Source organism: Bos indicus x Bos taurus, chromosome 5 (assembly GCF_003369695.1).
Source record: "Bos indicus x Bos taurus breed Angus x Brahman F1 hybrid chromosome 5, Bos_hybrid_MaternalHap_v2.0, whole genome shotgun sequence".
Lineage (NCBI taxonomy): Eukaryota > Metazoa > Chordata > Mammalia > Artiodactyla > Bovidae > Bos > Bos indicus x Bos taurus.
In genome coordinates this window covers 12,019,742-12,044,364 of record NC_040080.1, presented here as the reverse complement: position 1 = coordinate 12,044,364, position 24,623 = coordinate 12,019,742, and the positions used below count along the sequence as shown (strand labels likewise).

The following is a 24,623-nucleotide window of genomic DNA, read 5'->3' as shown; positions in this document are numbered from 1 at the left end:
ATTAAATGCACACACTTGATTGAGGTGTAGCTGGACTGTATCACTGTCTTCCTATTATCCTAGGAGATCAAAGCACAGCTCAAATAGAGGCTTAGTCTTTAAAATATTCAAAACAGATGGCTGGTTCTTTTTGGTGAAAATTCAGGTTTTAAGGCAAACCACTTGTTAGTGAGATTTCATGTCTTCTCATTGAAAGATAGCACGGACATGTACCTCCCTCTCTTTCTCAGTTTCAAGACTAGAATCATAGACTTTCTGCCTGAGGAGGGATTTGGCAAGCCCAGAATGCTCTGACACTGTCTGGGTTCCTTTTCATGTGACTATAAAATACGTCACTCAGCTTTTTCTTAAGGCATTTTGGGTATTAAACGAAAGCCTCTTAGATGTTTACGTTCTCATAGTCACTTGTTGGGTCACTATTTAAAATCTAGTGTTCACACTGTGACATCCTCCAGAATTGAACCAGGCTGTTTATCCTTGACTTCACGTTTTTACAAGTTAAAATACACATTCTCCATCCACTCTCCTGCCACTGACTCCTGGGTCCAAAGGTACACAGAATAAGTCCATAAGTGTGGTCTGAGGTTTTTATGGTTTGGTTTAAAATGGACTGAAATGAGAAAATTAGCTCAGAACTGTTTATTGGGAGTCTTTCCGTGTACCTACACTGCACCAGGTAGGTGGGTTGAAATACACGTCTTAGGACTATGAAACAAATACTGAATGACAGATTTTCTCCAACAGAAAAAATGATTATCCGAGGTGCAGTAGAAAAACCCAGGTCTGCACCAAAGACTCGAGGGTCACGGAGGAAGGGGCAGGTAGTGGCGGGCTACAGTCCATGGGGTCGCAAAGAGGTGGACACGACTGAGCGACTAAGCATGGCAGGCAGTGTGCCAGGCAGTTATCGTGTGAATCTGGTGACCTCTCGGTGGTTCCCTGTGGGTGCTGCTGAAGGTGTATCTCTATGAAACTGTAGTTGCTCAGTCGTGTCCAACTCTTTGCGACCCCACAGACTGTAGCCTACCAGGCTTCTCTTCCATGGGATTTTCCAGGCAATAGTACTGGAGTGGATTGCCATTTCCTTCTCCAGTAGCTCTATTTCTCTATTAATGAATTACTTCACTTCATTCTGTATAATAGGCTCTAGGTTCATCCATCTTACTGGAATTAATTCTCTATTTGTGCATAACACATTACCCCAGAACCTGGCAGCATTAAAAAAACACTGTATCTCTGTTATCTCAGGGTTTTCTTTGGGTCATGAATTTGGGAGTAGCTTGGCTTGGTAGCTCTTGCCTGAGTGTCTCTGGGACTGCAGGCAGGATGTCAGCTGGATCTGTAGTTTAAAGCTTGATGCAGCCAGAGCCCATGTGGGTGCATATTCACTCATGGTCCATGCCAGCCGCTGGCGGGAACCTTCCATTCCTATCCATATGGACCCAAAGTGAGCAATGAAGAGAATGTGGCAAGGAGCCACTGTGACTCTTAGGTCCTGTAGTCGGAAGTCACACATGCTCACCTCTGCTGCGTCCTGTTCCTTTAGGGCGAGTCACCAAGACCATCTGGCGTGGAGTGGGGCAGAGCATCTCAGGCTTCACTTTCTGAGGGCTGAAATGTCAAAGAATAGGTGGATTTACCATCACCCTCCACAGGTGTTGGGGCAGGTGACAAGCCACGAGCCTGGGGGTGCCCTCAGGGGGTGAATCACCATGGCCTTCATGTTCCGTGGCAACCGGTAGGCGGTGGGTGGGAGGGGAGCAAGCCGGAGACACAGCAGCCCTCTGAATTTTCTGGTTCTACTCATTGCCACATCCAGTTCTCTGTTCAACCAGTGTTTTATTTTGCGTTGTTATTACTGTTTTTTGAAAGGGAAGAAGCTATAGAAATGTATTGGCATTGGGAGATAGGAAGCAAATTGTATGTTTCTTTAAAACAACCAACCAACCAGCAAAACTGCTGTTGTGCTTATGTTCAGTCATGTCTGACTCTTTTATGACCCCCGTGGACTCCGGCCCGCCAGGCTTCTCTGTCGGGAAGAATTCTCCAGGCAAGAATACTGGAGTGGGTTGCCATTCCCTCCTCCAGGGGATCTTCCCAACCCAGAGATCAAACCCATGTCTCTTGTATCTCCTACATTGGCATGCAGATTCTTTACCACTGTGCCACCTGGGAAGCCCCTGATGTTAGTATTGATAGCAGTGATATTCATTATGAATTGAAATTTTAACTGTAATTATTTACTTCTTAAATAATCTGAGAAGATTGTAAGCATTTCCTCTCTGATATTATGTTCACCCGTTATCTGGAATAGGTCTGCTTTAGGGATTGGCAGACCTTTTTGTAAAGGTACAGAGAGTAAGTGTTATATCCTTTGTGATCTTTACCCTTTGTCAGATCTAGCCAGCTCTGCTCATGAAGTAAGGAACCCACCACAGACAACATGTAAATAGTGAAGGTTATTATTGTTGTTATTCAATCACTAAGTCGTATCCGACTCTTTGCAACCCCATGGACTGCAGCGTGCCAGGCTTCCCTGTCCTTTACTACATCCCAGAGTTTGTTCAAACTCATGTCTGTCAAGTCGGTGATGCCATCCAATCATCTCATCCTCTGTTATCCCCTTCTTCTCTTGCCCTCAATCCTTCCCAGCATCAGGATCTTCTCCAGTGGTCAGCTACTTTGCATCAGGTGGCCAAAGTATTGGAGCTTCAGCTTCAGCATCCGTCCTTCCAGTGAATATTCAGGACTGATTTCCTTCAGGATTGACTAGTTTGATCTCCTTGTAGTCCAAGGGACTCTCAAGAGTCTTCTCCAACACCACAGTTCAAAAGCATCAATTCTTCAGTGGTCATCCTTCTTTATGGTCCAGCTCTCATATCCATTCATGACTACTGGAAAAAAACATAGCTTTGACTAGACGGACCTTTGTTGGCGAAGTGATGTCTCTGCTTTTTAATATGCTATCTATCTGTCATTGCTTTTCTTCCAAGGAGCAAGTGTCTTTTAATTTCATGCCTGCAGTCATTATATCAGTGATTTTGGAGCCCAGGAAAATAAAGGTAACCCTGGCTGTTACCTTGTATGATATCAGTCACCACTTGTAGGTTTCCGTGCTGAGCCTCTTTGGCAGAGTCACTGGTGTATCCTCAGATAATAAAGCTTTGCTTAAACCTCAGCAACTAGCGATTGAAATGGTGATGTCTATCAGAGTTTTTGTTATGCTAAAGAATTTTAACAGAGAATAGGGGAAGGAGAGATTAATTCAGTGACTATGTGGGAGGTTTTATTCTCAGATAGAAAAACTGGGTAGGGAAAAACATAACGGAAAACAGTCTTCCTAGTTTTTGTTTTTCCCAAATCTTTTTCTTCCACCCAAAGCCTGGATGACTCCCAAGGTGAAGGGGGTGATGTCTGGAAATCGTTAATCCGTGGGATTTGTTCATGGTGTATAAAATTTTCAGAAAGAATTTGCTTTTTCAGGATGATTTCCTGATTGACTGTGGCAGACCTAAGTCCAGGCAGGACCGCTCAGAGCAGCCAAGATCCTGCTTGGGTCCTCAGATGGATGACACTTTGGTGTGTGTGGATGGAGAGGGGATTCTTCATGTGGGGGGGTCGGGGATGAGGACACAGGCAGAGCAGCGGGTAGAGGTGGGGCGCTGGTTCAGCCTGGAGGGGTGAAGGCCCCACCCTGATGCTCCTGCGCCCCCACCCCCGCTGCCCTGTTGTCTGTCCCTGAAGGGCTGATGGCTGATGTCCTAGAGTGTTTACTGCCTCTCAGTCAAGCAGGTCCTGAGCTGTCCTCTTGCTGAAATACGAGCACAGGTCTTTCTCCCCATCTTGCCCCCTGGCCCCCCATTGCCCTTACAAGTTGTGTACAGGTACGTCCTTGCACACACCGAGTCACAGATGCTTCTGACCTGCCACAGGACATGTCCTGGTTGTCTCCAGCTTCAGCATCAGGAGATTCAGTGCCTGTATGTAGCTCGTTTCTGACAGCATGGATACTCGTCTCTGATGTGTACACAGGGATGCAGATACATTTCCGTCTTCCCTGCCTTCCAGGCTATAGGAACCTTCCCTCCCTCCTGTACCCTCCCAGCCCAGCTTCCTGTCTAATGAGGCTTCAGAGGGCACAGTGACCCTCGGGGGTGGGGTGGTCAGGCGCTTTCAGCTGGAGACGCTGGCGTCGACACTGGTACTGCCATCACATGGAACTGGTGGCGAAATCTCTTGTGTCAGCTCCTCCGCGTGTACGTACACACACACACACACCCCCATCCTCAGACACACACACACCTGTCCTTTTAACCCAGCCTCAAAATAAATGCCCGTCACAGAAGAGTCTCCTCCAGAGCCTGGCCTCCACTTGGGAGCCCTTGATAGATCAGCTGTCACATCTCCTAGTCACTAGATAACCACGCTTGCCTCTTTCCTTCTCTGTCTTCCTGTGGACCCTGAGGCAGACCGAGTGGCTGGGCGACCCATAACCTAGACGCTCCTCTCTGGTGACTCATTGAGATCCTAGCTAGGTCAGCCTTTCATGCCCGCCCTCCATTCCCAAAGGTTAGAGAAGAAAACGAAGTGTCCTGATGAGGTCGTCACTGTGTTCCGCCCAGCAAGCAACAAGCATGTTGCTGTTTTCTCAGATCCATCCTTCTGTCTTGTAAGCATTTAATAAGCCAAGAAGTGATTGACCACAGCAGCAGTCCAGCAGCAGCTGGACTTTAGGCCCCAGAGGACCGGCGGGTGTGGGAGTTGATGTGGGCACATGGTGTGTGAACAGACTCACAAGGAGCTGAGGCCACTGTTCTTGCCTGTGGCCAGCTGCCTACCTGGTTTTTCCTGTGAAATTCAGTATCCACCCTCAGCTGGCTCGCTCGCTCAAAAAGTGTGAGCTTCTTCCTCTTTTGCCTCATTTTCTCTCCTGTGCCCAGACATTTTCCCCATAATTTGACATTCATTAGTATACAGCCCTGGAACTTTGCTATGGGAAAGTCATGTAAAGTATATACACATCGATGCGTGCGCACACACACACACACACACACACACACACACACAAGTATTTAACCCCTACGTTGTTTACTAGAATACAATAAATAATTTATTGTGAAGAGGCAAGCCTCAAGCCAAGAACTAAATTGAAGATGCTTCTTTCCCATCTTTATTTAAAGAGCAGGGAAGAGGAATCTTGGGATACATACCTGCTCCTAGCAGCTCTGAGTCTCACAGAGTGGGTGCTTCCTTGAGTCTGTGTCCTGTCTGAGCACCCCTTTAGGGTGCCCGCTGTGCGTCCCCTGGTGTCCCCTCCAGGGGTTGGCTTGTCCGGCTTCTCTGCCTCCTGCAGCATTCTGTCCACTTGCTGCCCATTAATCTCCCCCATCTTCATCTGGATGTACTGTCTGCCCTCTTGTTGGTGAGTCACCTCATTTTCATGTATTTTACAAGTTTCCAAGTACTGAAGCAAGAACTTAGAATACCTCCTGCCCCAACCTGCTCTCAGCCACAGGGAGGTGGGCTCAGCCAGAGCCTCCTTCCCTCACACTGCTCTCTGTTCAAGTGGAATTTCTGGATCTGAATAAGACACGTTGGGTTTTAACTGAATGAGGAGTAAATAGGCACACTGCAGTTAGCAGTCCTGTGGTTCAGATTCCCAGATTCATCTTACTCTGAACCCCGCTCCCCATCTCCATACAACTGTGAGTACAGAATATCTGGATCAGGAAATAGGGGAGGTTCTGTTTGGTTCTGCTGGAGTGGTGATGTGCGCTTAAAGGAAAATTGGCAACAGATTTCTGAGCTGTAAAACTGAGAGGAAATGATTGCATTTTAGTTTGTAAACGATTCCCACTGGTTTGTTTTTTTTTTCTCATGTTTCAAATCTGTAACCTTTTCCAGTTTTCCTAAACACACACTTTTACAAGCCATGAAACCTTTTAAATCTGAAACCTTTGGAGAGAGTTTTTACTCTTAGAACCAGGTATTTTTGTTTACAGTAAGTTTTCTGATTAACATCTATTCATATCAGTGACCTTGTGTCACCAAACCTAACTTGGGCCTGCTCACCCACATGCAGCAAAGCCAGTCTACTGACACCAGTTTCTGGTGGGGCAAGGGGAGCGTTTATTGCAGAGCTGAGCAGGGAGAATGGGCAGCTCATGCTCAAAACCCACAGTGAATATTTATAGTAGAAGTAACGTCATCCTGGCTTCCCTGGTGGCTCAGACGGTAAAGAATCTGCCTTCTATGAAGGAGATCTGGGTTAGATCCCTGGGTCGGAAAGATCTCCTGGAGAAGGGAATGGCTACCCACTCCAGTATTCTTGCCTGGGAAATCCCATAGACGGAAGAGCCTGGCAGGGGTCACAAAGAGTCAGACACAACTGAGCGACTAACACTTTCAATGTCATTCTGGCTTTTGTATTTGTCATGACTTTTTGTTTTGGAAGAGGAATGCAAGACTGTTTCCCATTCTGTAAAGTTTGTGTGGGGAGTGAAGTAGACACACATGAAAAATGGTTGTGACGTGGAGGGTCAGGACTTGGAGCTCTGAACTTGTCTGCATTTAACTTTAGGTTATCCTTTAACTTTTCATGAAATTTTAGAAGTTTATCGACTTCCCCCCAAAAGAAATTTTTTTTCGTTTTCAATCACTGTAGCCCTCTAGCTAGGCACCAACTCAGGCTAACACTGCTGAAATGTTCCCGGTTTTCATTGTTAACAGTGAAGTTTGGTTTTTGATGAAGGGCATGCAGGTGTAAAGCATGAACCCTTCTTAGTTTGGCATTATTGGTTTTCGTGAGGGTGCAGCCCCACGAGGCATGTGTTTGCCCAGCGTCTCTCTTGCAGATGCATAAGACAGAAGGCTGTTCTGGAATGCACAATTGTCTTCAGTTTGTTAGGATTAAAGATGAGTAAGGACCACCACACCAAAAACATGCAGGGGATCCATTGAGTGTCCTGTCTGTGCTCCAGATAGGAAGGCTAAATAAAAAGTTGGATCTTAGAGAACGTTAAGAATACAAAAGTTGTTGAATTTTATAACGTTATCTGTGAAGAACAAGTCAAACCAAGCCTTGAATCAAGATAAAGAGGTTTATTTAGCAGTTAGAAGGTTTGCCTGAAGGGAACCTCAAAATGAAAGTTAAAACAGATATGAATCCTGAATTTACACATTTTAATTCTCTTGTACACTCAACACATTAGCTCCATTATCTCATGATTTTTTTTTAATGCAAAATAGGGCCACATCTCCCTGGAGGAGGGCATGGCAATCCACTCCAGTGTTCTTGCCTGGAGAATCCCATGGACAGGGGAGCCTGGTGGGCTACAGTCCATGGGGTTGCATAGAGTCTGACACAACTGAAGCGATTTAGCATTCATGCATGTCATTCTTAATATTCCTGCCAGCAAAAGCTGTGTGTGGCCCAGCATAAAGGCACTCACTAAATGTTTGTTAAGTCAAATATATAATTTTTTTAGTGTTAATAATATGTGTGAGTTGATATACAGTATATCTAATTAATGTAGCAAAAATGTCATTTCCATTCACTCTGTTTCTTGAAAGAACCGCATTGTTTCACAAAGTAGCTGCATTGAAGTGAGAAGGTAACACCTGCTCCAAACCTTTGTGAAGAGACCTGGTGCCATCCTTCATCTTCCTGGTCCTGACACTCATCATAACCAAGAAGATACACTCAGTTCTTGGCATGAAAAAGGACTTTGAGGCCAGGCTGCCAAATTTTATTCCTGTGCCTCCTTTTTTTCCCCCAGACTTTTAAAGCTTTTTATTTTGTAGTGGGGAATAGCTGATTAACAATGTTGTGGTAGTTTCAGGCGAACACCGAAGGGACTCAGCCAGATACAGACATGTATCCATCCTCCCCCAGACCCGCCTCCCATCCAGGCTCCACTTAACACTGAGCACAGTTCCCAGTTAGGTCCTTATTGGCGATCCATTTTAATTATCCAAGTGTGTACGTGACCTCTCCAAAGTTATCCCTTCACCCTGGTAATCATAAGTTCGTTCTCTAAGTCTGTGAGTCTCTTTCTGGTTTTTTTTTTTGTATGTAAATTCATTTGTATCAGTTATTTTTAGATTCCACATAAAAGGGATGTCATAGAGAGTATGACACTCTCTAGGACCCTCTGTGTTTCCGGTGCTGTGCTGTGCTTAGTCACTCAGTCATGTCCGACTCTTTGCAGCCCCATGGACTATAGCCCACCGGACTGCTCTGTCCATGGGGATTCTCCAGGCAAGAATACTGGAGTGGGTTGCCATACCCTCCTCCAGGGGATCTTCCCAACCGAGAGATCAAACCCAGGTCTCCCTCATTGCAGGCATAATCTTTACCATCTGAGCCACCAAGGAACTGAACCCCCCCGTTCAGTTATTCAGTCATGTCCGACTCTGCGAGCCCATGGACTGCAGCACGCCAGGCTTCCCTGTCCATCACCAGTTCCCAGACCTTGCTCATACTCATGTCCATCGAGTTGGTGATGCCATCCAACCATCTCATCCTTTGTCGTCCCCTTCTCCTACTACCTTCAGTCTCTCCCAGCATCAGAGTCTTTTCCAATGAATCAGTTCTTTGCATCAGGTGGCCAAAGTATTAGAGCTTCAGCTTCAGCATCAGTCCTTCCGATGAATATTCAGGACTGGTTTGATCTCCTTGCTGTCCAACGGACTCTCAAGAGTCTTCTCCAACACCACAATTCAAAAGCATCAATTCTTCAGTGCTCCGCCTTCTTTATAGTCCAACTCTCACATCCATACATCACTACTGGAAAAGCCATAACTTTAACTAGAGGGACCTTTGTCAGCAAAATGATGTCTCTGCTTTTTAATATACTGTCTAGGTTTGTCATAGCTTTTCTTCCAAGGAGCAAGCGTCTTTCATTTTATGGTTACAGTCACCATCTGCAGTGATTTTAGAGCCCAAGAAAATAAAGTCACTGTTTCCACTGTTTCCCTATTTGCCATGAAGTGATGCCATGATCTTCGTTTTTTGAATGCTGAATTTTAAGCCAGCTTTTTCACTCTCCTCACTTTCATCACTTTCCTCAAGAGGCTTTTTAGTTCCTCTTCATTTTCTGCCATAAGGGTAGGGTCATGTGCATATCTGAGGTTATTGATATTTCTCCCTGCAATCTTGTGCAAACCTGTTTCCAGCTTGTGCTTCATCCAGCCTGGCATTTCACATGATGTACTCTGCATATAAGTTAAATAAGCAGGGTGACAGTATACAGCCTTGAAGTGCTCCTTTCCCAATTTGGAACCAGTCCATTGTTCCATGTCTGGTTCTAACTAGAAACGCCCATGTTGCTGCAGATGGCATTTCATTCGTTTTCATGGCTAAGTAATATTCCACTGTGTATATGTACAACAGCTTCTTTATCCATCCCTCTGTCAATAGACATTTAGGCTGCTTCCGTGTCTTGGCTACTGTAAATAGTGCTGCAGTGAACATTGGGTCCACATATCCTTTCAAATCATGTTTTTCTCTGGATTTTTGCCCAGGAGTGGGGTTGCAGGGTCATATGATATCTGTTTTTAGTTTTTTAAGGGACTTCCATACTGTTCTCCACAGTGGCTGTACCAATTTACATTCCCACCAACAGTGTAGAAGCATTCCCTGCTCTCCACACCCTCTCCAGCATTTGTTGTTTGTGGATTTTTTGATGATGGCCTTTCTGCCTGGTGTGAGGTGGTACCTCATTGTAGCTTTGATTTGTATTTATCTAATAAGTAGTGATGTTGAACATCTTTTCATGTACCTGTTCACTTTTGCTTGCCTTCTTTTTTACTTTTCAAAGTTCAGCTTTCTGCTGGGGCCTCTGGACAAGAGCATCATTAAGAGAATAATGTTTTTGGGAAGTCAATGCGTTGGTTGTTCTGGGACTTTCTTGATGAGCCTACCTTGGGAGACAGCAGTGTGATGGTGACCCAATGAGAAATCAGAACTGCCTCTGGTGTTTATGCAGTAATTCAGGAACATCTGAACATGCCTCCCAGGATGTCAGCAGACAGAAGGAAGAACAAGAGGATCTTTTAGTGACAGAGAAATCATCAGTACAAAATTACTTTGCCAGGAACACAGTAAATGATCAATAAATGTTAATTAGCTTAAAAAACGAAGACGGCAATGGCAACTCCAGTACTCTTGCCTGGAAAATCCCATGGGCGGAGGAACCTGGTAGGCTGCAGTCCATGGGGTCGCTAAGAGTCAGACACGACTGAGCGACTTCACTTTCACTTTTCACTTTCATGCATTGGAGAAGGAGATGGCAACCCACTCCAGTGTTCTTGCCTGGAGAATCCCAGGGACCGTGGAGCCTGATGGGCTGCCGTCTGTGGGGTCACACAGAGTCAGACACGACTGAAGCAACTTAGCAGCAGCTTAAAAAATAGTGGCATCTTTTGAACAGTAAAACATTAGTACCACAAGGGCAAATGCATTAAGTCCCACATAATGTTCAGTACAAGGTATAAAACCTCTGCTCCCAAAACGAGCTCCCAGAATGTGTCACAAGCAGCCACCCTGTACTTAAGAAGGTCTGATGCAGAAACAGTGGGGAGAGGAGAGCAGCCATGGACTTGATCACATGTCCCATCCTGGTGTGTCCCCATCTCTTAGATGAATGGGCTGCAGAAATGAGATGCTGTAGACTTTCCATTACAGTCTGTGTCATAGCATACAGGAGCAACTTGCCTGTCTTCTAAAACACCTCTGGACATCCAGTCTTACTCAAGTGGAGGGGAGGTTAAGATAAACACCTTCCCGAAGTCACTTTATGTCATCACACACTGGCCTCTGAATCCATTTTGAGGATCTGATTCATAAGCAAGTAAATCCTTACCAGAAGAAACAAAGCTTTCAAGACATCAACTGAAAGGCTCTCATCTGTTCTTTAAATTTAAATGATTTTCCTCAACAACTTGGTAAATGTAGGATTCGGGGAATGTTGCCATTTTGGCATTCTGTTTGTTAGAAGCAGAGGTTATCTCGACAAGTTCATTTTTTAACTTCTTTTTGCCAAAAAAAAAAAAAAAAGTAGCTCTAGTTCTGCACAGCTGTAGAACTGTGATGTGGCCTGATCATCTTGCTTTTGGTGGGACTTCTTACCAATCCTCTGAAGTTGGTGTGGGCCAAAGACAACTTCTGGATCCTGTGAGCGTCCTCTTCCTACTTGGCGAGTGTCCCTCTTCCCTCCTGAGGTTAGGCGGTCACAGTTCTTCCTTGCGGGAAATACAGTTTCTTTTCTGAGTGGTCGGCCCAAGTTAGACTTGGAGGGGGAGGGGAGAGATAAGGGCATTTTCCCCGTGATGGACATGGCTAAATGTGTCTCACAGAGGCTACAGTGACTTTTCTCTTAATGGACACGTTCGGAGACTGCTGGCTGAGCAGTTTCATATGCTTTCATGGAGTAAGCTCTCTAGTTTTTTGTTTTGTTTTTAAAAAGCAATTACCTTTAACATGAGAAGAAAAGGGCATCTTGGCCATTGCACAGAAATACTTTTTATCCTGGAAAAAAATTTCAAATTCTGTTATTTTTGTAACTTTTCAGTTGGACTTTGAAAAATTACAGAGCGCAAAATACTACGTATTTTGTTATCAGTTAGCACCTGAGCATGAAATATATTTAAGTCAGTGTGAGATTCATCTCTGATTAAGAACAGAGGCCTGAGAGTCCACTTTTTCATTCCCAGCCATACAGCAGTGAGCTAGCATGTTTCCAGATTCCATTTTACTATAAGAAATTTGACCTTCCCCTTACCACCATTTATCAGATTGTCTTCATGCTTTTTTATGTCAGTTTTCCAACTCAAACAGTAATTACCTAGGGTATATCAGCTCTTTCTTGTAGCCCAAATGTGATGGCAACTATATGTAGACACACACACACACGAAATGGGAGTAAGTTGCACAAATCCAATGAAAATCCCCAGAGTGATTTTTTGTTTAAATCAGCGTGTCCATGAAAGGCCGGAGGAGGCCAAGCTGGAAACATGGCTGCGGTGCGTGGCGGCATGAGGGGTGTGGAGGGAACAGCGGCCAGACGGTGGGGTTGTTGACGTGCATAGTGGGCACGCATCTAAAGAAGTACGGCCTGGAACTTGGCTTTAAAGATGCTGCTTTGAAACTCAGTTTCTGAGCTCTCTACAGTGTGAATACGCATCTGTGGCCAGAAAGAAAACCTGAGTCTTTTCTGAGAGAGTACCGTTGTTTGTGAAAAGCTGTCCGACTTCCCTACTCTCCAGACCTTGTGCTTTATTGAAACAGCTCTTCCTTCTGTGCTTGGCAGTGTTGACACCACAGGCAACACAGGGCCTTGGACCTGGAGGGTCCCTTAAGAGCCCAGAGCCTTTCCCCCCGACCCCCAGCCCCTGAGTGTATCACCTTTGTCCCCAGACAGTTGTGTGAGTGTGTGTGTTTCAAAAATTGATTTCAAAATATTGTTTCAAAATATTGCTAAATTGATTCACTTTCTCTGGTTTTCCTAGCTAGGCTCCAACTTCTGTATTATATACCATGTAGGTCTGCACTCTGATCTCTCTAGTAAGTTAGAGATTGTTTTAGCCACTAAGCCGAGGTTCTTGCCTGTCTTAATTATTTCATGGAAATAGCATTAGAAACAGGAAATGTGATATATTTATAAAGCAACCATTAAAATCATGTTTTCCAGAAATACGTAATGTCGTGAATAGGACTCACAATGTAACATTAAATGGATAAACAGGGTCTTAAGCAAAATGTGAAGTATGATACAGTTAAAAGTTGATTTATGTAAGTTTATAAAAAGACTTGGAAGAAAATCAGCGAAATGTTGCAAGTGCTATTCTTGATGGAAAACCTATAGACTGTTTATTATTTCTTTCCTGTTTCCCCCCATACTTTTCAGAGTAAAATCTGCATTGATTTTTTAATTTAAAAAAATACATAAAACTGTATTTTAGAAACTTTTAAAAGGAAATAAGGAAAGCGGCAGGGGAGTTCTTTGGAGAGAGGGGGTGGCAGAATTCAGTGTAGCAGGCCTCATTTCTCCTGACTTGAAGATTAGCAAGCTCCTTATCAGGGCGTCCTACTGGTGAAAAATGCCAGCCCCGTGACACCAGCAGGTGCAGATTCTGCCCTGAGCCCAGGGAGCGTCGGGGACATGCCAGCATCTGCTGGGTTGGCGGCCCCCACAAGGGTGGGTGTCAGGCAGACGCTGTGCCTTCGGTTCAGAATCGGAGACAGGGGGCCAGCCCAGCCCTCCTCTGCGCACCCCCAGGCTTGCCCAGCACCGAGGGCCTGGCCAAAGCTGTTCCGAGAGCCATCCAGTGAGGTCGTGTGTTGTGCGATGTGCTCTCCAAGGGAGCCGAGGTGGTGGTCATTTCTCTGGGTAAAGGGAATGTAAGAGAGCGTTGGCCCATCTCTGGAGAGAAGACCCCGAGTGGAGCTGGTCCCGCCCAGCTGGGGCTCAGGTTTCAGGGCTGTGTGAGGATTCGTCCGTCATGTCTAAAAGGAGGGTCAATGCCTCTGTGAGTCGAGTGCAGGGACTCCAGCCAGGACAAGGCAGATTCCATTGTGAGTTCACTTGTCACCCCTCCCGTATCCAAGAGGATCACTCTCCCTCCAGGGACAGAGGCATCCTTTGTTCCAGGAGGTGGAGGGACACGCGTGTGCGTCAGGCTTTCAGATGAGCACGTTTCACTTGCAGCGTTTGTGTGTGTGTGTGTGTGTGTAGTTGTGTAGTTGCTAAGTCGTATCTGACTCTTTGCGACCCCATGGGCTGTAGCCTGCCAGGCTCCCCTCTTCATGGGGTTCTGCAGGCAAGAACACCGGAGTGGGTTGCCATTTCCTCCTCCAGGGGATCATCCTGACCCGGGATCGAACCCACATCTCCTGCATCAGCAGTCAGGTTTTATATCAGTGAGCCACCAGGGAAGCCCCTAGACCTGAGTTTGTTTCTGTTTTGCATGTCTCTTCATTTGTATTGTTTAAATTGCACATAAGAGATATCACACAGTATCCTACAAGCCTCTTCTCCGCTCTTGGCTGCCCTAAACCCATGCAATGCTGTGGCATGGAGGTGGTGGGAACAGAGCGTTACCAGGTAGATAATGGGATCATTCACAGGAAAGCCAGGAATGCTGCTTCCCAGTGGATAGTCGTGACCACTGAGCATGGAGTGCAATGTATGAGCAGGACTCTTGAGGAGAGGGGAAGGGACAGAGGGTGGACTAGGTATTCTTTGAGTTCCCAAAGCTGGGTTGGAAGGAAAAGACAAGGGGACAGGGGGAGTCTGGTCACTGTAATCCTTTTTCCCTTCCAACCCAGCTTTGGGAACTCAAAGAATACCTAGGGTTTTTGTAGCTGCCCGTAAATAGGTGAATGAGCAGTTGTGAGTGGACTGCAGTCTTTGTGTAGCAGGAATGTCATCTCTGCAAAAACAAGCCAGTCCTGTGCTTAGTCCCCACCTGAACACGGAATCCCATCTCACGCTGATGTACATGCCAGTGTCCCCCACGTGGCTCCCAACACGGTGATGGGTGGGTGTGGCTTCGTAGATGCGCAGGCGTGCGGACAAAGAGGGCGGTTAGTGGTTACAAGTGCTCTAGTCTCACTCTGTCTCTTTGCCTTGGGAGGCACAAAGAGACTGGACCTTCTTGTTTCAGACTGACCTTGACTTTCCTCATTGTTTTCCCCTCAGATCATCCAGTCCCTCCTAGAACTTGACCAAAACAGAAGCAAGCTCAAGTTGTACATCAGACACCTGACCGCCCTCTGCCACGACCGAGACCCCCTGATCCTCCGAGGACTCACTCCACCAGCCGCCTATAAGCTGGACGACGACCAGGCAGCGTGGGAGAATGAGCTGCAGAAGATGACCCAGGAACAGGTAAGACCCCCACCTGGGCTCGGATGACAGCCTTGCCCAAGCCAGCTGCTCTATAAGTTGATGCAGTAGACGCTGCTTTGGGGAATTCAGGGTGCAGAATCAAGATTTTTAACAGGGGTTGGTTCTTCAGTAGAAATTAGGAGCCACCATTTGAAGTCCCATTTTGTTCTTCCTTCAGTGTAACTTGCTAAAGAATCAGAAAGGGCTGGTTGAGAAGGCAGAGACGAATTGGGAGAGTAGCACTGACACATACACACCCACGTGTAAACTAGAGAGCCAGCAGGGAGCTGACATATAACACAGGGAGCCCAGCTCGGTGCTCCGCGATGACCTAGAGGGGTGGGGTGGCAGGGGAGGGGAGCTCAAGAGGGAGCGCACGTGTATACATATGGCCGGTTCACTTCATTGTACAGCAGGGACTAACACAACATGATAAAGCAATTCTGCTCCAGAAAAGAAAGAAAATCAGTTTCCCTTTTCTTTCTTTCTTCTCTCTCAAATAAAGAAGGGAGACAGTTATGGGGCATGTGATGGTGGCCACAGACGGGAAGTCTGACCTGCAGGACCTCTGGCGGGTCAGCTGTCTCTCAGGAACTGTGGTTCATGACCTACTGAGTTTTTCAAATAAGAGAACCATGAGATGAATGAATTTAGGTGGTCTTCCCCCGCCCCCCCCCACCCCCGCTACATTTTCTGTTTAGTGTTGTCCGTAAAATCCATCAGTTCTCTTTTTTTCCATGCTATGATTTTTGAGTTCAGTAGCAAAATGAGAAGGCTAGTCCAGAGACAAAAACCATGAATAAAAGAACCAAGGAGAACAGGATGAGGACAGAGGTAGAGAGCAGTCATGGAAACTGAAGGAAAGAAAAGTTGAATCAACACTGAGAAATAAAATAGAAGAAGAACTGGAGTAGTGTCGAGTGTGTATCTCCAGCTGCTTTCACTCCTGGCTGCAGGGGGGTCGTGGTGTCCCAGCCCCTCATGGACGGTGGTCATGGTGTCAGTCGGCTATACGTCTGCTCCAGAGGGTTGAAGCCGTGCTCTGTCTCCCAGCTGAATGCATCCTGTTTGTTCACCAGTGATGCGAGAGGGGAGGCTGTGTCAAATAGGACACTTCTGTGATTCAGGGTCGCAGGCAGCGATGCCAGCAGAGGTGGCGATAAGTAGGCTGTGGGCTCACGGTGGGACTGACTCCGGGGTGTGGACGTTCCCTAAAACCAAGCACATGTGAGGGCCTGTCAGTCACCACCTGATCGGTGTGATGAAAAAGGCAAGGCCTACCTCTCAAATTGAGGGTGTTAGCACGGAAATTTTACTTTCTTCTTAAAAGAGGGAAAATTTTGCAGGAAAGATTTAGATTGAATTTCTGACAGGTTCTTTTGATATTAGTAACTATGTGGTTAAAATACCACTGGAAGCCCACTGAAAACAGTACGTGGCTAGTTAATTTTAGAAACTTTACTTCAAAATCTTGCAGAGACGGCATCTCAAAGCAGGAACAGTGATATATCAGAGTTGTTTGTTGTTTTTCAGTCGCTAAGTTGTGTCTAATTGTTTTCAACCCCATGGACTGTAGCCCACCAGGCTGCTCAATCTATGGGGTTTCCCAGGCAAGAATACTGGAGTGGGTTGTCATTTCCTTCTCCAGGGGATCTTCCTGACCCAGGGATCAAACCTGGGTCTCCTGCTTTGGCAGGCGGATTCTTTACCACTGAGCTGCCAGGGAAGCCCCATACAGTCAATTACAGGTGAGGAAATGACCTCCCTATAGACAGCCTGTTTACCCCATGCCCGTGAGTAGACATCGTGAGAAGGCAGACCTCAGCAGAAAGAACTCGGCTGTCCACAAGAAGACTGGACAGCACGTGTGGGGTAACTTCTTCCCTGGAGGAGGAGGATGTGGAAGGGACCAGCTCCGGGAGGTGATTGCAGTCAGATTGCTGCTGCTGCTAAGTCGCTTCAGTCGTGTCCGACTCTTAGCGACCCCATGGACTGCAGCCCACCAGGCTCCCCCGTCCCTGGGATTCTCCAGGCAAGAACACTGGAGTGGGTTGCCATTTCCTTCTCCAATGCATGAAAGTGAAAAGTGAAAGGAAAGTTGCTCAGTCGTGTCCTACTCTTAGCGACCCCATGGACTGCAGCCTACCAGGCTCCTCCGTCCATGGGATTCTCTAGGCAAGAGTACTGGAGTGGGGTGCCATTGCCTTCTCCGTGCAGTCAGATTAGTTCTTGGCTTTTTTCCAACCCTGGTTGTTGGTTATTCTAGCGTAAAGGGGATGTAAACTTACCCCTCATTTTAGGGCTGTATTCAAATGTGACCTAGCCCAAACTCTACCAAAAGAAAAAAATTAGGTAAAACACTTGAAGAAGACTGGAGTATTAAAAAATAAGCATTTTAAAAGGTGGATTACACAGAAAAATAGACAAAGCATGGAGCTCAGTTACTGGATGAAAGCTTTTGTCTCAATGGTGAGGAAGCCAGGTTTCTCTTTTCATATTCTACTGAGGACAGAAGCGTACATGCTAAGTCACTTCCAGCTCTTTGTGACCTCATGGACTCTAGCCCTCCAGACTCCTCTGTCCATGGGTTTCTCCAGGCAAGAATACTGGAGTGGGTTGCCATTTCCTTCTCCAAGATGAGAGTGTATTCAATTATAAAATAAATACTTCAGTTAGACATAGGGAAGAATCTGAATGTAGAATTGTGACCACGGGACAAATTGCAGAGAAGTGTGTTAATAGAATTTCCTTTCAGAGAGATTTAGAAACTATGGTTGAGCCCCAGACACTCTGTGGTCCTCCCCAGCCCTGGCATACCTGTCAGCACTGTGCCCGATTGATATAGATCATCTCATCCTGCCAGTAGACACGTGCGACCTATGTGCTGAATGAGTGAATATTTTTTAAAGGGCACTTTTTGTTTTTAAAACCTTAGTAGCCCTTTAATTCTAGGTGAAGTCAGTGTTTGGGTTCTAAAATTGAAGCTTTGTAAACCAAGGCTTCCCAGGTGGCTCAGTGGTAAAGAATCCGCCTGTCAATGCAAGAGCCCTGGGTTCTATCCCTGGGTCAGGAAGATCCCCTGGAGAAGGAAATGGCAACTGCACTCCAGTATTCTTGCCTGGAGAATCCCATGGACAGAGAAACCTGGCGGGCTGCAGTACATGAGGTCACAGAGTCACACAACTGAGCGACTAAGCACACAAACCAAGGATTTAGCAGTGGATGGTTGTTTTTAAGCCTTACTAAAGAAATGCTTCTAAGTTCTAGATGTTAGCAAAGTGCTAAGATTACCCCCAGTTCAGCAGGCATAGAGACCTAAAACACTAAACATGAGAGGAGAAAATGAAAAGTTATACTTCATCAAAACTTGACATTTCTGTTCGTCAGAATACTGGGAGGAAATATTCACAGTATATATATCAAACTAAGGACTTGAATCAAGAAGATATTTTTGAAATCAGAAACAAAAAGACAAAACAGCATAATTTTTAAATGGGCAGAAGACGTGAACCAACACTTTGCAAGAGAAAATACACAAACCAAGCACGTGAAGACAGTGCCCACATATAAACAAAAGTCACAAGGAGAGAGCACCGCAGTCCCACAAAAGTGGCTGAAATTCGCCGAGAGTTCATGATTACATGGACTTGCTTACCTTGCTCACTGTGCTGAGTGTTTAGAATGGCCCTGATGTTGAGAAAGACTGAGGGCAGGAGTAGAAGGGGGCGATAGAGGATGAGATGGTTGAACGGCATCGCTGACTCAGTGGACGTGAATTTGGGCAGACTCCAGGAGTTGGTGATGGACAGGGGGGCCTGGCGTGCTGCAGTCCACGGGGTCACAGACAGCCAGACACCGGGTGAACAAAAGTAGCCCAGGGGCTCCTGGGGCCCTAACTGCCTCTTAGGCGATTGTTTCAGGCCTTCGAACAACCAGCTTCCAGACGAACTCTGGAAACGGCCCTCCACATGAATCCCGGGCCCTGCTTCTTCGAGCCGGGGGTGCTAGAGAGCCTTTCTCACGGCCACTGATTTTGACCTCCTCCCTTGGAGGCTGTAGGGCCTGCTGGTGACGTCGCTGCAGAGTGCTCTGAACAGAACTTAGTAGCTGGGCCTTTCCTTAAAGCTGCTTCACAGACATTAGGGCATAAAGTGTGGCTTCACCCACGTTTCTGGGGGCCGAGGCTCCCCGTGTGCGAAGCCTTGAGCATCCACTGAGCCAGACTGGACTGGAGGTCTGGGGTCTCCCATCTTGAGTTCTATTGGCTGTGGGAATGTTTTCCTTTCAAACCCAACGTTCCCCAAGAGCTTTCAAATCATATCACACATGCTTCCCTTTAACAACCCCTAATGAATGACTGTCCAGCCCCCTGCAGTCTTCTCTGCATCAGTACAGCTGCTAAATTATCACGTTGTGCCTGCCCCCCACCACTGTGCATGGTCCTGTCTACAATGGCCATGGTCCCTCAGCAGCCCACGTGACCCTGGAAATTTGGTCAGTACTGGAGCCCCTTCCATGGCCCCTCTGAATTGCTGCACCGGGAGCTTGTAAAAGGTCATTCTGTTGTCTCACCAGGGAGCCAGGAGACCACTCAGGGAAGGTGTCGAGTCGGCACTAAGAAGGCAAAAATCAAGCAAGGGAGGGAGCCTTGCCCTCCTCCCTCCCTGTCACAAGGCCCTGGAGTCGGGGGTCATGTGCTGAATGGAGAGTGTGTACTGACCACACGCCACTGCCGCCAAGGCCACTGCCCTCTGTCCTGCTCGGCCGCAGGGACTCGTGGGCGTGGGTGAGCCGTGTGCTGGTTTAGCACTTAAACCTCAGCCGCAGCAGAGGCTCCTGCCGTCCCGATGGCCTCAGCGTTAAAGGTCTCACTAGTTGTCTGGGTGGTTTGTTATCTGTTTCTGATCCTCCCCCTCTGACACGCTCAATTCTGAGAGCCAAACCAAACTCGCTGGACTGGCCGGCATGTCCGCAGTTCCCAGAACCCAGCTGCTGCCCTTCAGCCCCTGTGGCAGAGAGAGACGTTCTCCTCCATGTGGTCAAGGCCGGCCCTCAGCATAAATGTCTGTGCTCACGCTAGTTAACAGGTTTGTAGGAGGTGGTGTGAGGTGTTACCCATTGAGAGTCTGCCGGGCGGAAATCCTGTTTAAACTTCCACACGGTAGTATTTGGGGTGCTGCATAAACTCCTTTCAGAATGAGGAAACATCTTTAAAGAATGGGTCATGGCATATATATATATTATCCATTTTGGAACCGAGTCCATTCTTAAAACTATTATAGCACTAAAAGATTGCATGCTGCTGCTGCTACTAAGTCGCTTCAGTCGTGTCCAATTCTGTGCGACCCCAGAGATGGCAGCCCAGCAGGCTCCCCCGTCCCTGGGATTCTCCAGGCAAGAACACTGGAGTGGGTTGCCATTTCCTTCTCCAGTGCATGAAAGTGAAAAGTGAAAGTAAAATTGCTCAGTTGTGTCTGACTCTTAGCGACCCCATGGACTTCAGCCTACCAGGCTCCTCCATCCATGGGATTTTCCAAGCAAGAGTACTGGAGTGGGTTGCCATTGCCTTCTCCAAAAGATTGCATAACAAAGTATAAAATTAATTTCTAGAGCTGTATGATACTCAAATTCTTTGGTGCTCAAGAACCATAAATATCAGTGTTGGATAGTATTGTCTTGGAAGGTATACAAGAAGCGTGGAGAAACAGGCAGTAAAATTTACATTTTGTAGAAAATGTGTTTAATAAAATCTATGTCCTAAGATTTAAAAAACAAAAAAGCCTCCACACATTCTCAAGCCCCCAGCTCTGTCCCAGCAAGTGGGGACAGGGAGGCCTGGCACAGGCCAAGGTCCGTCTCTGCCTAAGGCCGCACTGCATCTGAACGCCACCCCCCCCCATGGGGGTACCTGGCTCATTCTTGCAGATTCACAGGGAGACAGTTGACAAATTGTAAGATGTTTAAAGTGGGCAGGGTGGTGATTGCTGACTTTGTGAAAGTATTCTCCTCATCAAGTTAATTTATCACCTCTCATTACCTACCTTTTTAAAAGTTCTATGTTCTTAGCAAATTTCAGTTATATAAGACCGTGTTAACAACTGTAGTCTCAGCTGGCTTGTTGTTTGAACGGGACGATACATCAGTCCTTTGGTGTTCTGGGACATTTTTACATGAGAGGATTCCACCCTGTCCTGACTCTTAAAATTCAGTCTCTTGGGAGCCAGTCAGACCGATGTTAATGTCCTGTTGCATCTGGAGCAGGTGTCTGTTCCCACTTCCGTCTTTTGTCAGCATGTCTTCCATCTCTTTCTCTCTTCACTCCCTTCCCCAGCTGGTTCAGAGAAGGTGTAACACCTGTGTCAGGATGGACTCTCTCAGGAAGGAGTCTAACCTGGGAGGTCAAATATCACGTAGAGAAACCCAGATTATCTTAGCCAGTGGCGAATACTTCAGGCAGGAAATACTTTACAAGTGTCCAGACTTAAGTAGGCTGGAGATGAAGACATCAGTACGTTAGTGACATCTGCAAGTCCAGCAGAGAATTATCAGAAAGCAGGAGTTGGTGGTGGTTTATGGCAGATGACCATCTAAACCCGGACTGGCCCATCACTGTCCGTGCCTGGGTCCGGCCCCGGTTGTCCCCAGGGAGCTTACTTTGGGGGAACAGGTGTCAGCAGCTGTGTTCAGTCCTGTACATCCATTGAGCCCAGTTCACGTGGGTCACTGGACTCCAGGTTGTTGGACTCACAAAACCACGACTGACCGTAGCCTTCAGAAGACGGTAAGCGGCCGTGAGTGACATGGGAACCCTGAGATCTGGTGGTTAGCGGGCAAGACCAGATGTCCTGTGAAACTGACCTCTGAGGTGGGGACAGGCCCTCTGTTTCTCTCCGGAGCACTTGTGTATAAAGACAGCCGAGTTTGACCCCCTGGTTGCTGGCTGCTGGGGCATGGGGGACAAACCCTGGATTTCCTGGGACTCAGGCTCCACCAGTCTACACAACACTGGCCACTCGGCCTCCTCGGGCCTCACTCACCTTCCCTGAAGGTTGGAGAACTGAACCGCGAGTCCGGTTAGCCCCCTTGCAGGCGTATGAGGCTCAGTTTCGGAGCCGGCCTGCTTTTAGGTCTGGCGGGTCCACCGTTGGATTTTGTCAGGGAGGGGGTTAGTGTAGAAAACTGGACTGCGTGCTTTGTACAGATGCAGGGCCACCGCAGACCTGACGTGCGTACTCTCCTCGGGGCCGGGACGTGGCCACAGGGCTTTCAGTGCTGGGCAGCAAAGACACCCTTGCTTTGCTGTTATCTTTGCTCGGTTTTTAACCGTCAGAAAGCCTAGCTCCTTCCCCAGGGTGCGTGGCCCGTGTTCATCCAGAGGCCGTGTGGGAGTGCCTCCTGTGTGCAGGACTTAACACGCTCTTGACAGTCCTGGGGTGGCATTTGTGTTATTCACGCTTAGGGGCTTCAGGGCTGGGCTTTGCTCCCTCCTTGTCGCCCGACATGAGGGACGGAAAGGAGGATGGTCCTTTATGTCCCCAGCTGCACCTCAAGAAGATCACCGTGCAATTGCATGTTGTCACCGGGGAACCGACGGTGATGGATCCCAGTGGTGGAGTGAGTGGACTCTTTCCAGATTCATCCTGGAGGAGCCGTGACACCCGGTTCGCTTCTGGCCTAAGCAGCAGCAGCCTCTCCTTCTTAGGAAGACAGACCCAGCATTGCCGGGCAGAGGGTTCATTGCAATGCAGGGAAGGGCGAGGAGAAGGCCCAGCAGCAGCGTCCCGGCCACCAGCACGGCCAGGCAGCTTGCAGAGTCCAGGGCAGGGTGGCCAGCAGCTGGGGTCAGGGAGACCTTGGGAAGAAACCCGGAAAGTTCAAGCTGCAAGCTCGGGCTTGAGATGGAAGAGAGGGCTTCACGGTTTACTGTAATCCATGGGGAGCGATTGTAGGCACCTTCTTCAAGGTCAACTTCCATTTTCCCTGTTACCAAATGCCAGAGGGATGCCACAAAGCTGACCACATTCCTGTGGAAAAGTAAACGAAGTATTTACTGCCTGGACATGAAATGTGCACCATGCTGTCAGGTCCCTCTGACCACGTAAGTTTCATGTTTTATTCAGCAGATAATTGAAGTCTTCAATGGTGGCTGAGATGGTAAAGAACCTGCCTGCCAAGGCAGGAGACTCGGGTTCAGTCCCTGGGCCAAGAAGATCCACTGGAGAAGGAAGTGGCAAGCCACTCCAGTATTCTTGTCTGGAAAATCCCATGGACAGAGGAGCCTGGCAGGCTGCAGTCCATGGGGTCACAAAAAGTCGGACACGACTTAGTGACTAAACAACAACAACAGCAGCAAATAATTATGGCAGAACACATAGCAGTTTATTCTAGTTGTTCAAAAATCCAAACTTGGATTGTTTCATGTCTCCTGGGTCAATATAGTTTAAACATCCTGCAAATTGGGGCCAGGGACTATAGCCTAGATCTGACTGGGATAAAGGACCACTCCGATAAAGGACCGTCACCTCTACAAGGCTCCAGTCATCATGTCCATTGACAGCTCAAACCTCATGGCCTCTGCATCCTGGGACCTCACTGTTAGAAACCTCAAGTTCAGATTCCTGTCTGCTAAAACCAAACCGAGCATCTCTGTGATTTTCCCGCCCACCACCAACCCAGCTACAAACACGAATGAATCTGAGTCACTGCCAGGCACAGCGGTATTCGTCCAGTCACGTCTCTTGTAACCATCCCTCCCGCCTTTATACCCACCTCTCCGCCCTCTTCTCTCTCCCCATCCTGTGTCTGCGAACACAGGGCCATTTGCCTTGAAGGAAGGCTTTTCCTCTCATTTAAGACCATCCTGTTTTGTGGGTCTCTGTTAGCTCTCCCTTGGCCTTGACTGGGCTGTGAAGAGAAGCCGTCCCCACCCTGACTCCCTGACCCGTGCTGGGCGGTGGAGGTTCTGGGCCGCTTCCAGGGCCGCCAGCCCGTCCTCCGCTGCCCCCCTGCCTCTCCATCCCGCCCACAGGGTCCTGATCTGTCTCCCCCCATCAGCTCTGCTCTCTGACATGGAAGGCAGCGTGGGAGCCCACACGGTCTCCCTCACAGCCAGCCTGTCGTGACGTGTTTTTGTGGGTTGTGGGGCATCTTCTCCCTGCCGTTCCCTTCTCCCTTGCTCCCTCCCGTGCATGTTGCTTTGAGAATCCAGATTGAGTTGCTGTTGCATTTGTGATTCTTGGCCCGAGTCCCTCTAGAAATCATATTACTACTCTGAATTCAGCGAGGGCTGGAATAGCTACTAAGAACAGAATACATTATCATAACATTCAGCAGACAAAGCCAGAAAATTTGTGCCAGAGGCAAGCTTGGTATCCTGTATGGGTCCCACGGTCCATCTTTTGAGAACTTTAACAGCGTGGGTGTCTCGGTGATCGGTTGACGCGTCGTGCTACAAGGCCATCGCCGTCAGACAGTCTTGACTTGGAGATGCTTCAAGTTTAAGAGGTCTTGGAAAAGTTGCGGGTGTTCCCCCTCCCCCGGGGTTAGCATCTGTTCCTTCAGTTCCTCCTCCAGTTGTTTTTCGATTGTCTGCTCTGTGCAGGCTGCTTTGCTCAGCAGCCTTGGTATGTAAAAAAGAATTCATTGAGGAACTTGCTGAAGCACAGGGGAATTAAACATGTAGCCAACTCCTGAGACAGGAGACAAAATGAATGCTTCAACAACAGTGTTCAC

General features: G+C 47.6%; 1 protein-coding gene across 12 annotated transcripts in view; it reads left to right on the top strand.

The window, feature by feature from the left end:
* The window catches only part of ERC1 (ELKS/RAB6-interacting/CAST family member 1), a 268,320-nt gene that overhangs the window by 230,426 nt on the left and 13,271 nt on the right, over positions 1 to 24,623 (top strand). For 8 of the 12 annotated variants that reach the window (XM_027540950.1, XM_027540947.1, XM_027540951.1 and 5 more), the window contains one exon: positions 14,703 to 14,891. In XM_027540950.1, coding sequence (XP_027396751.1) covers positions 14,703 to 14,891 — 189 coding nt within the window. Of the gene's footprint in view, positions 1 to 14,702; positions 14,892 to 24,623 lie in introns of those variants that run through there. The other 4 variants (XM_027540957.1, XM_027540955.1, XM_027540956.1 and 1 more) reach the window with 1 other exon arrangement.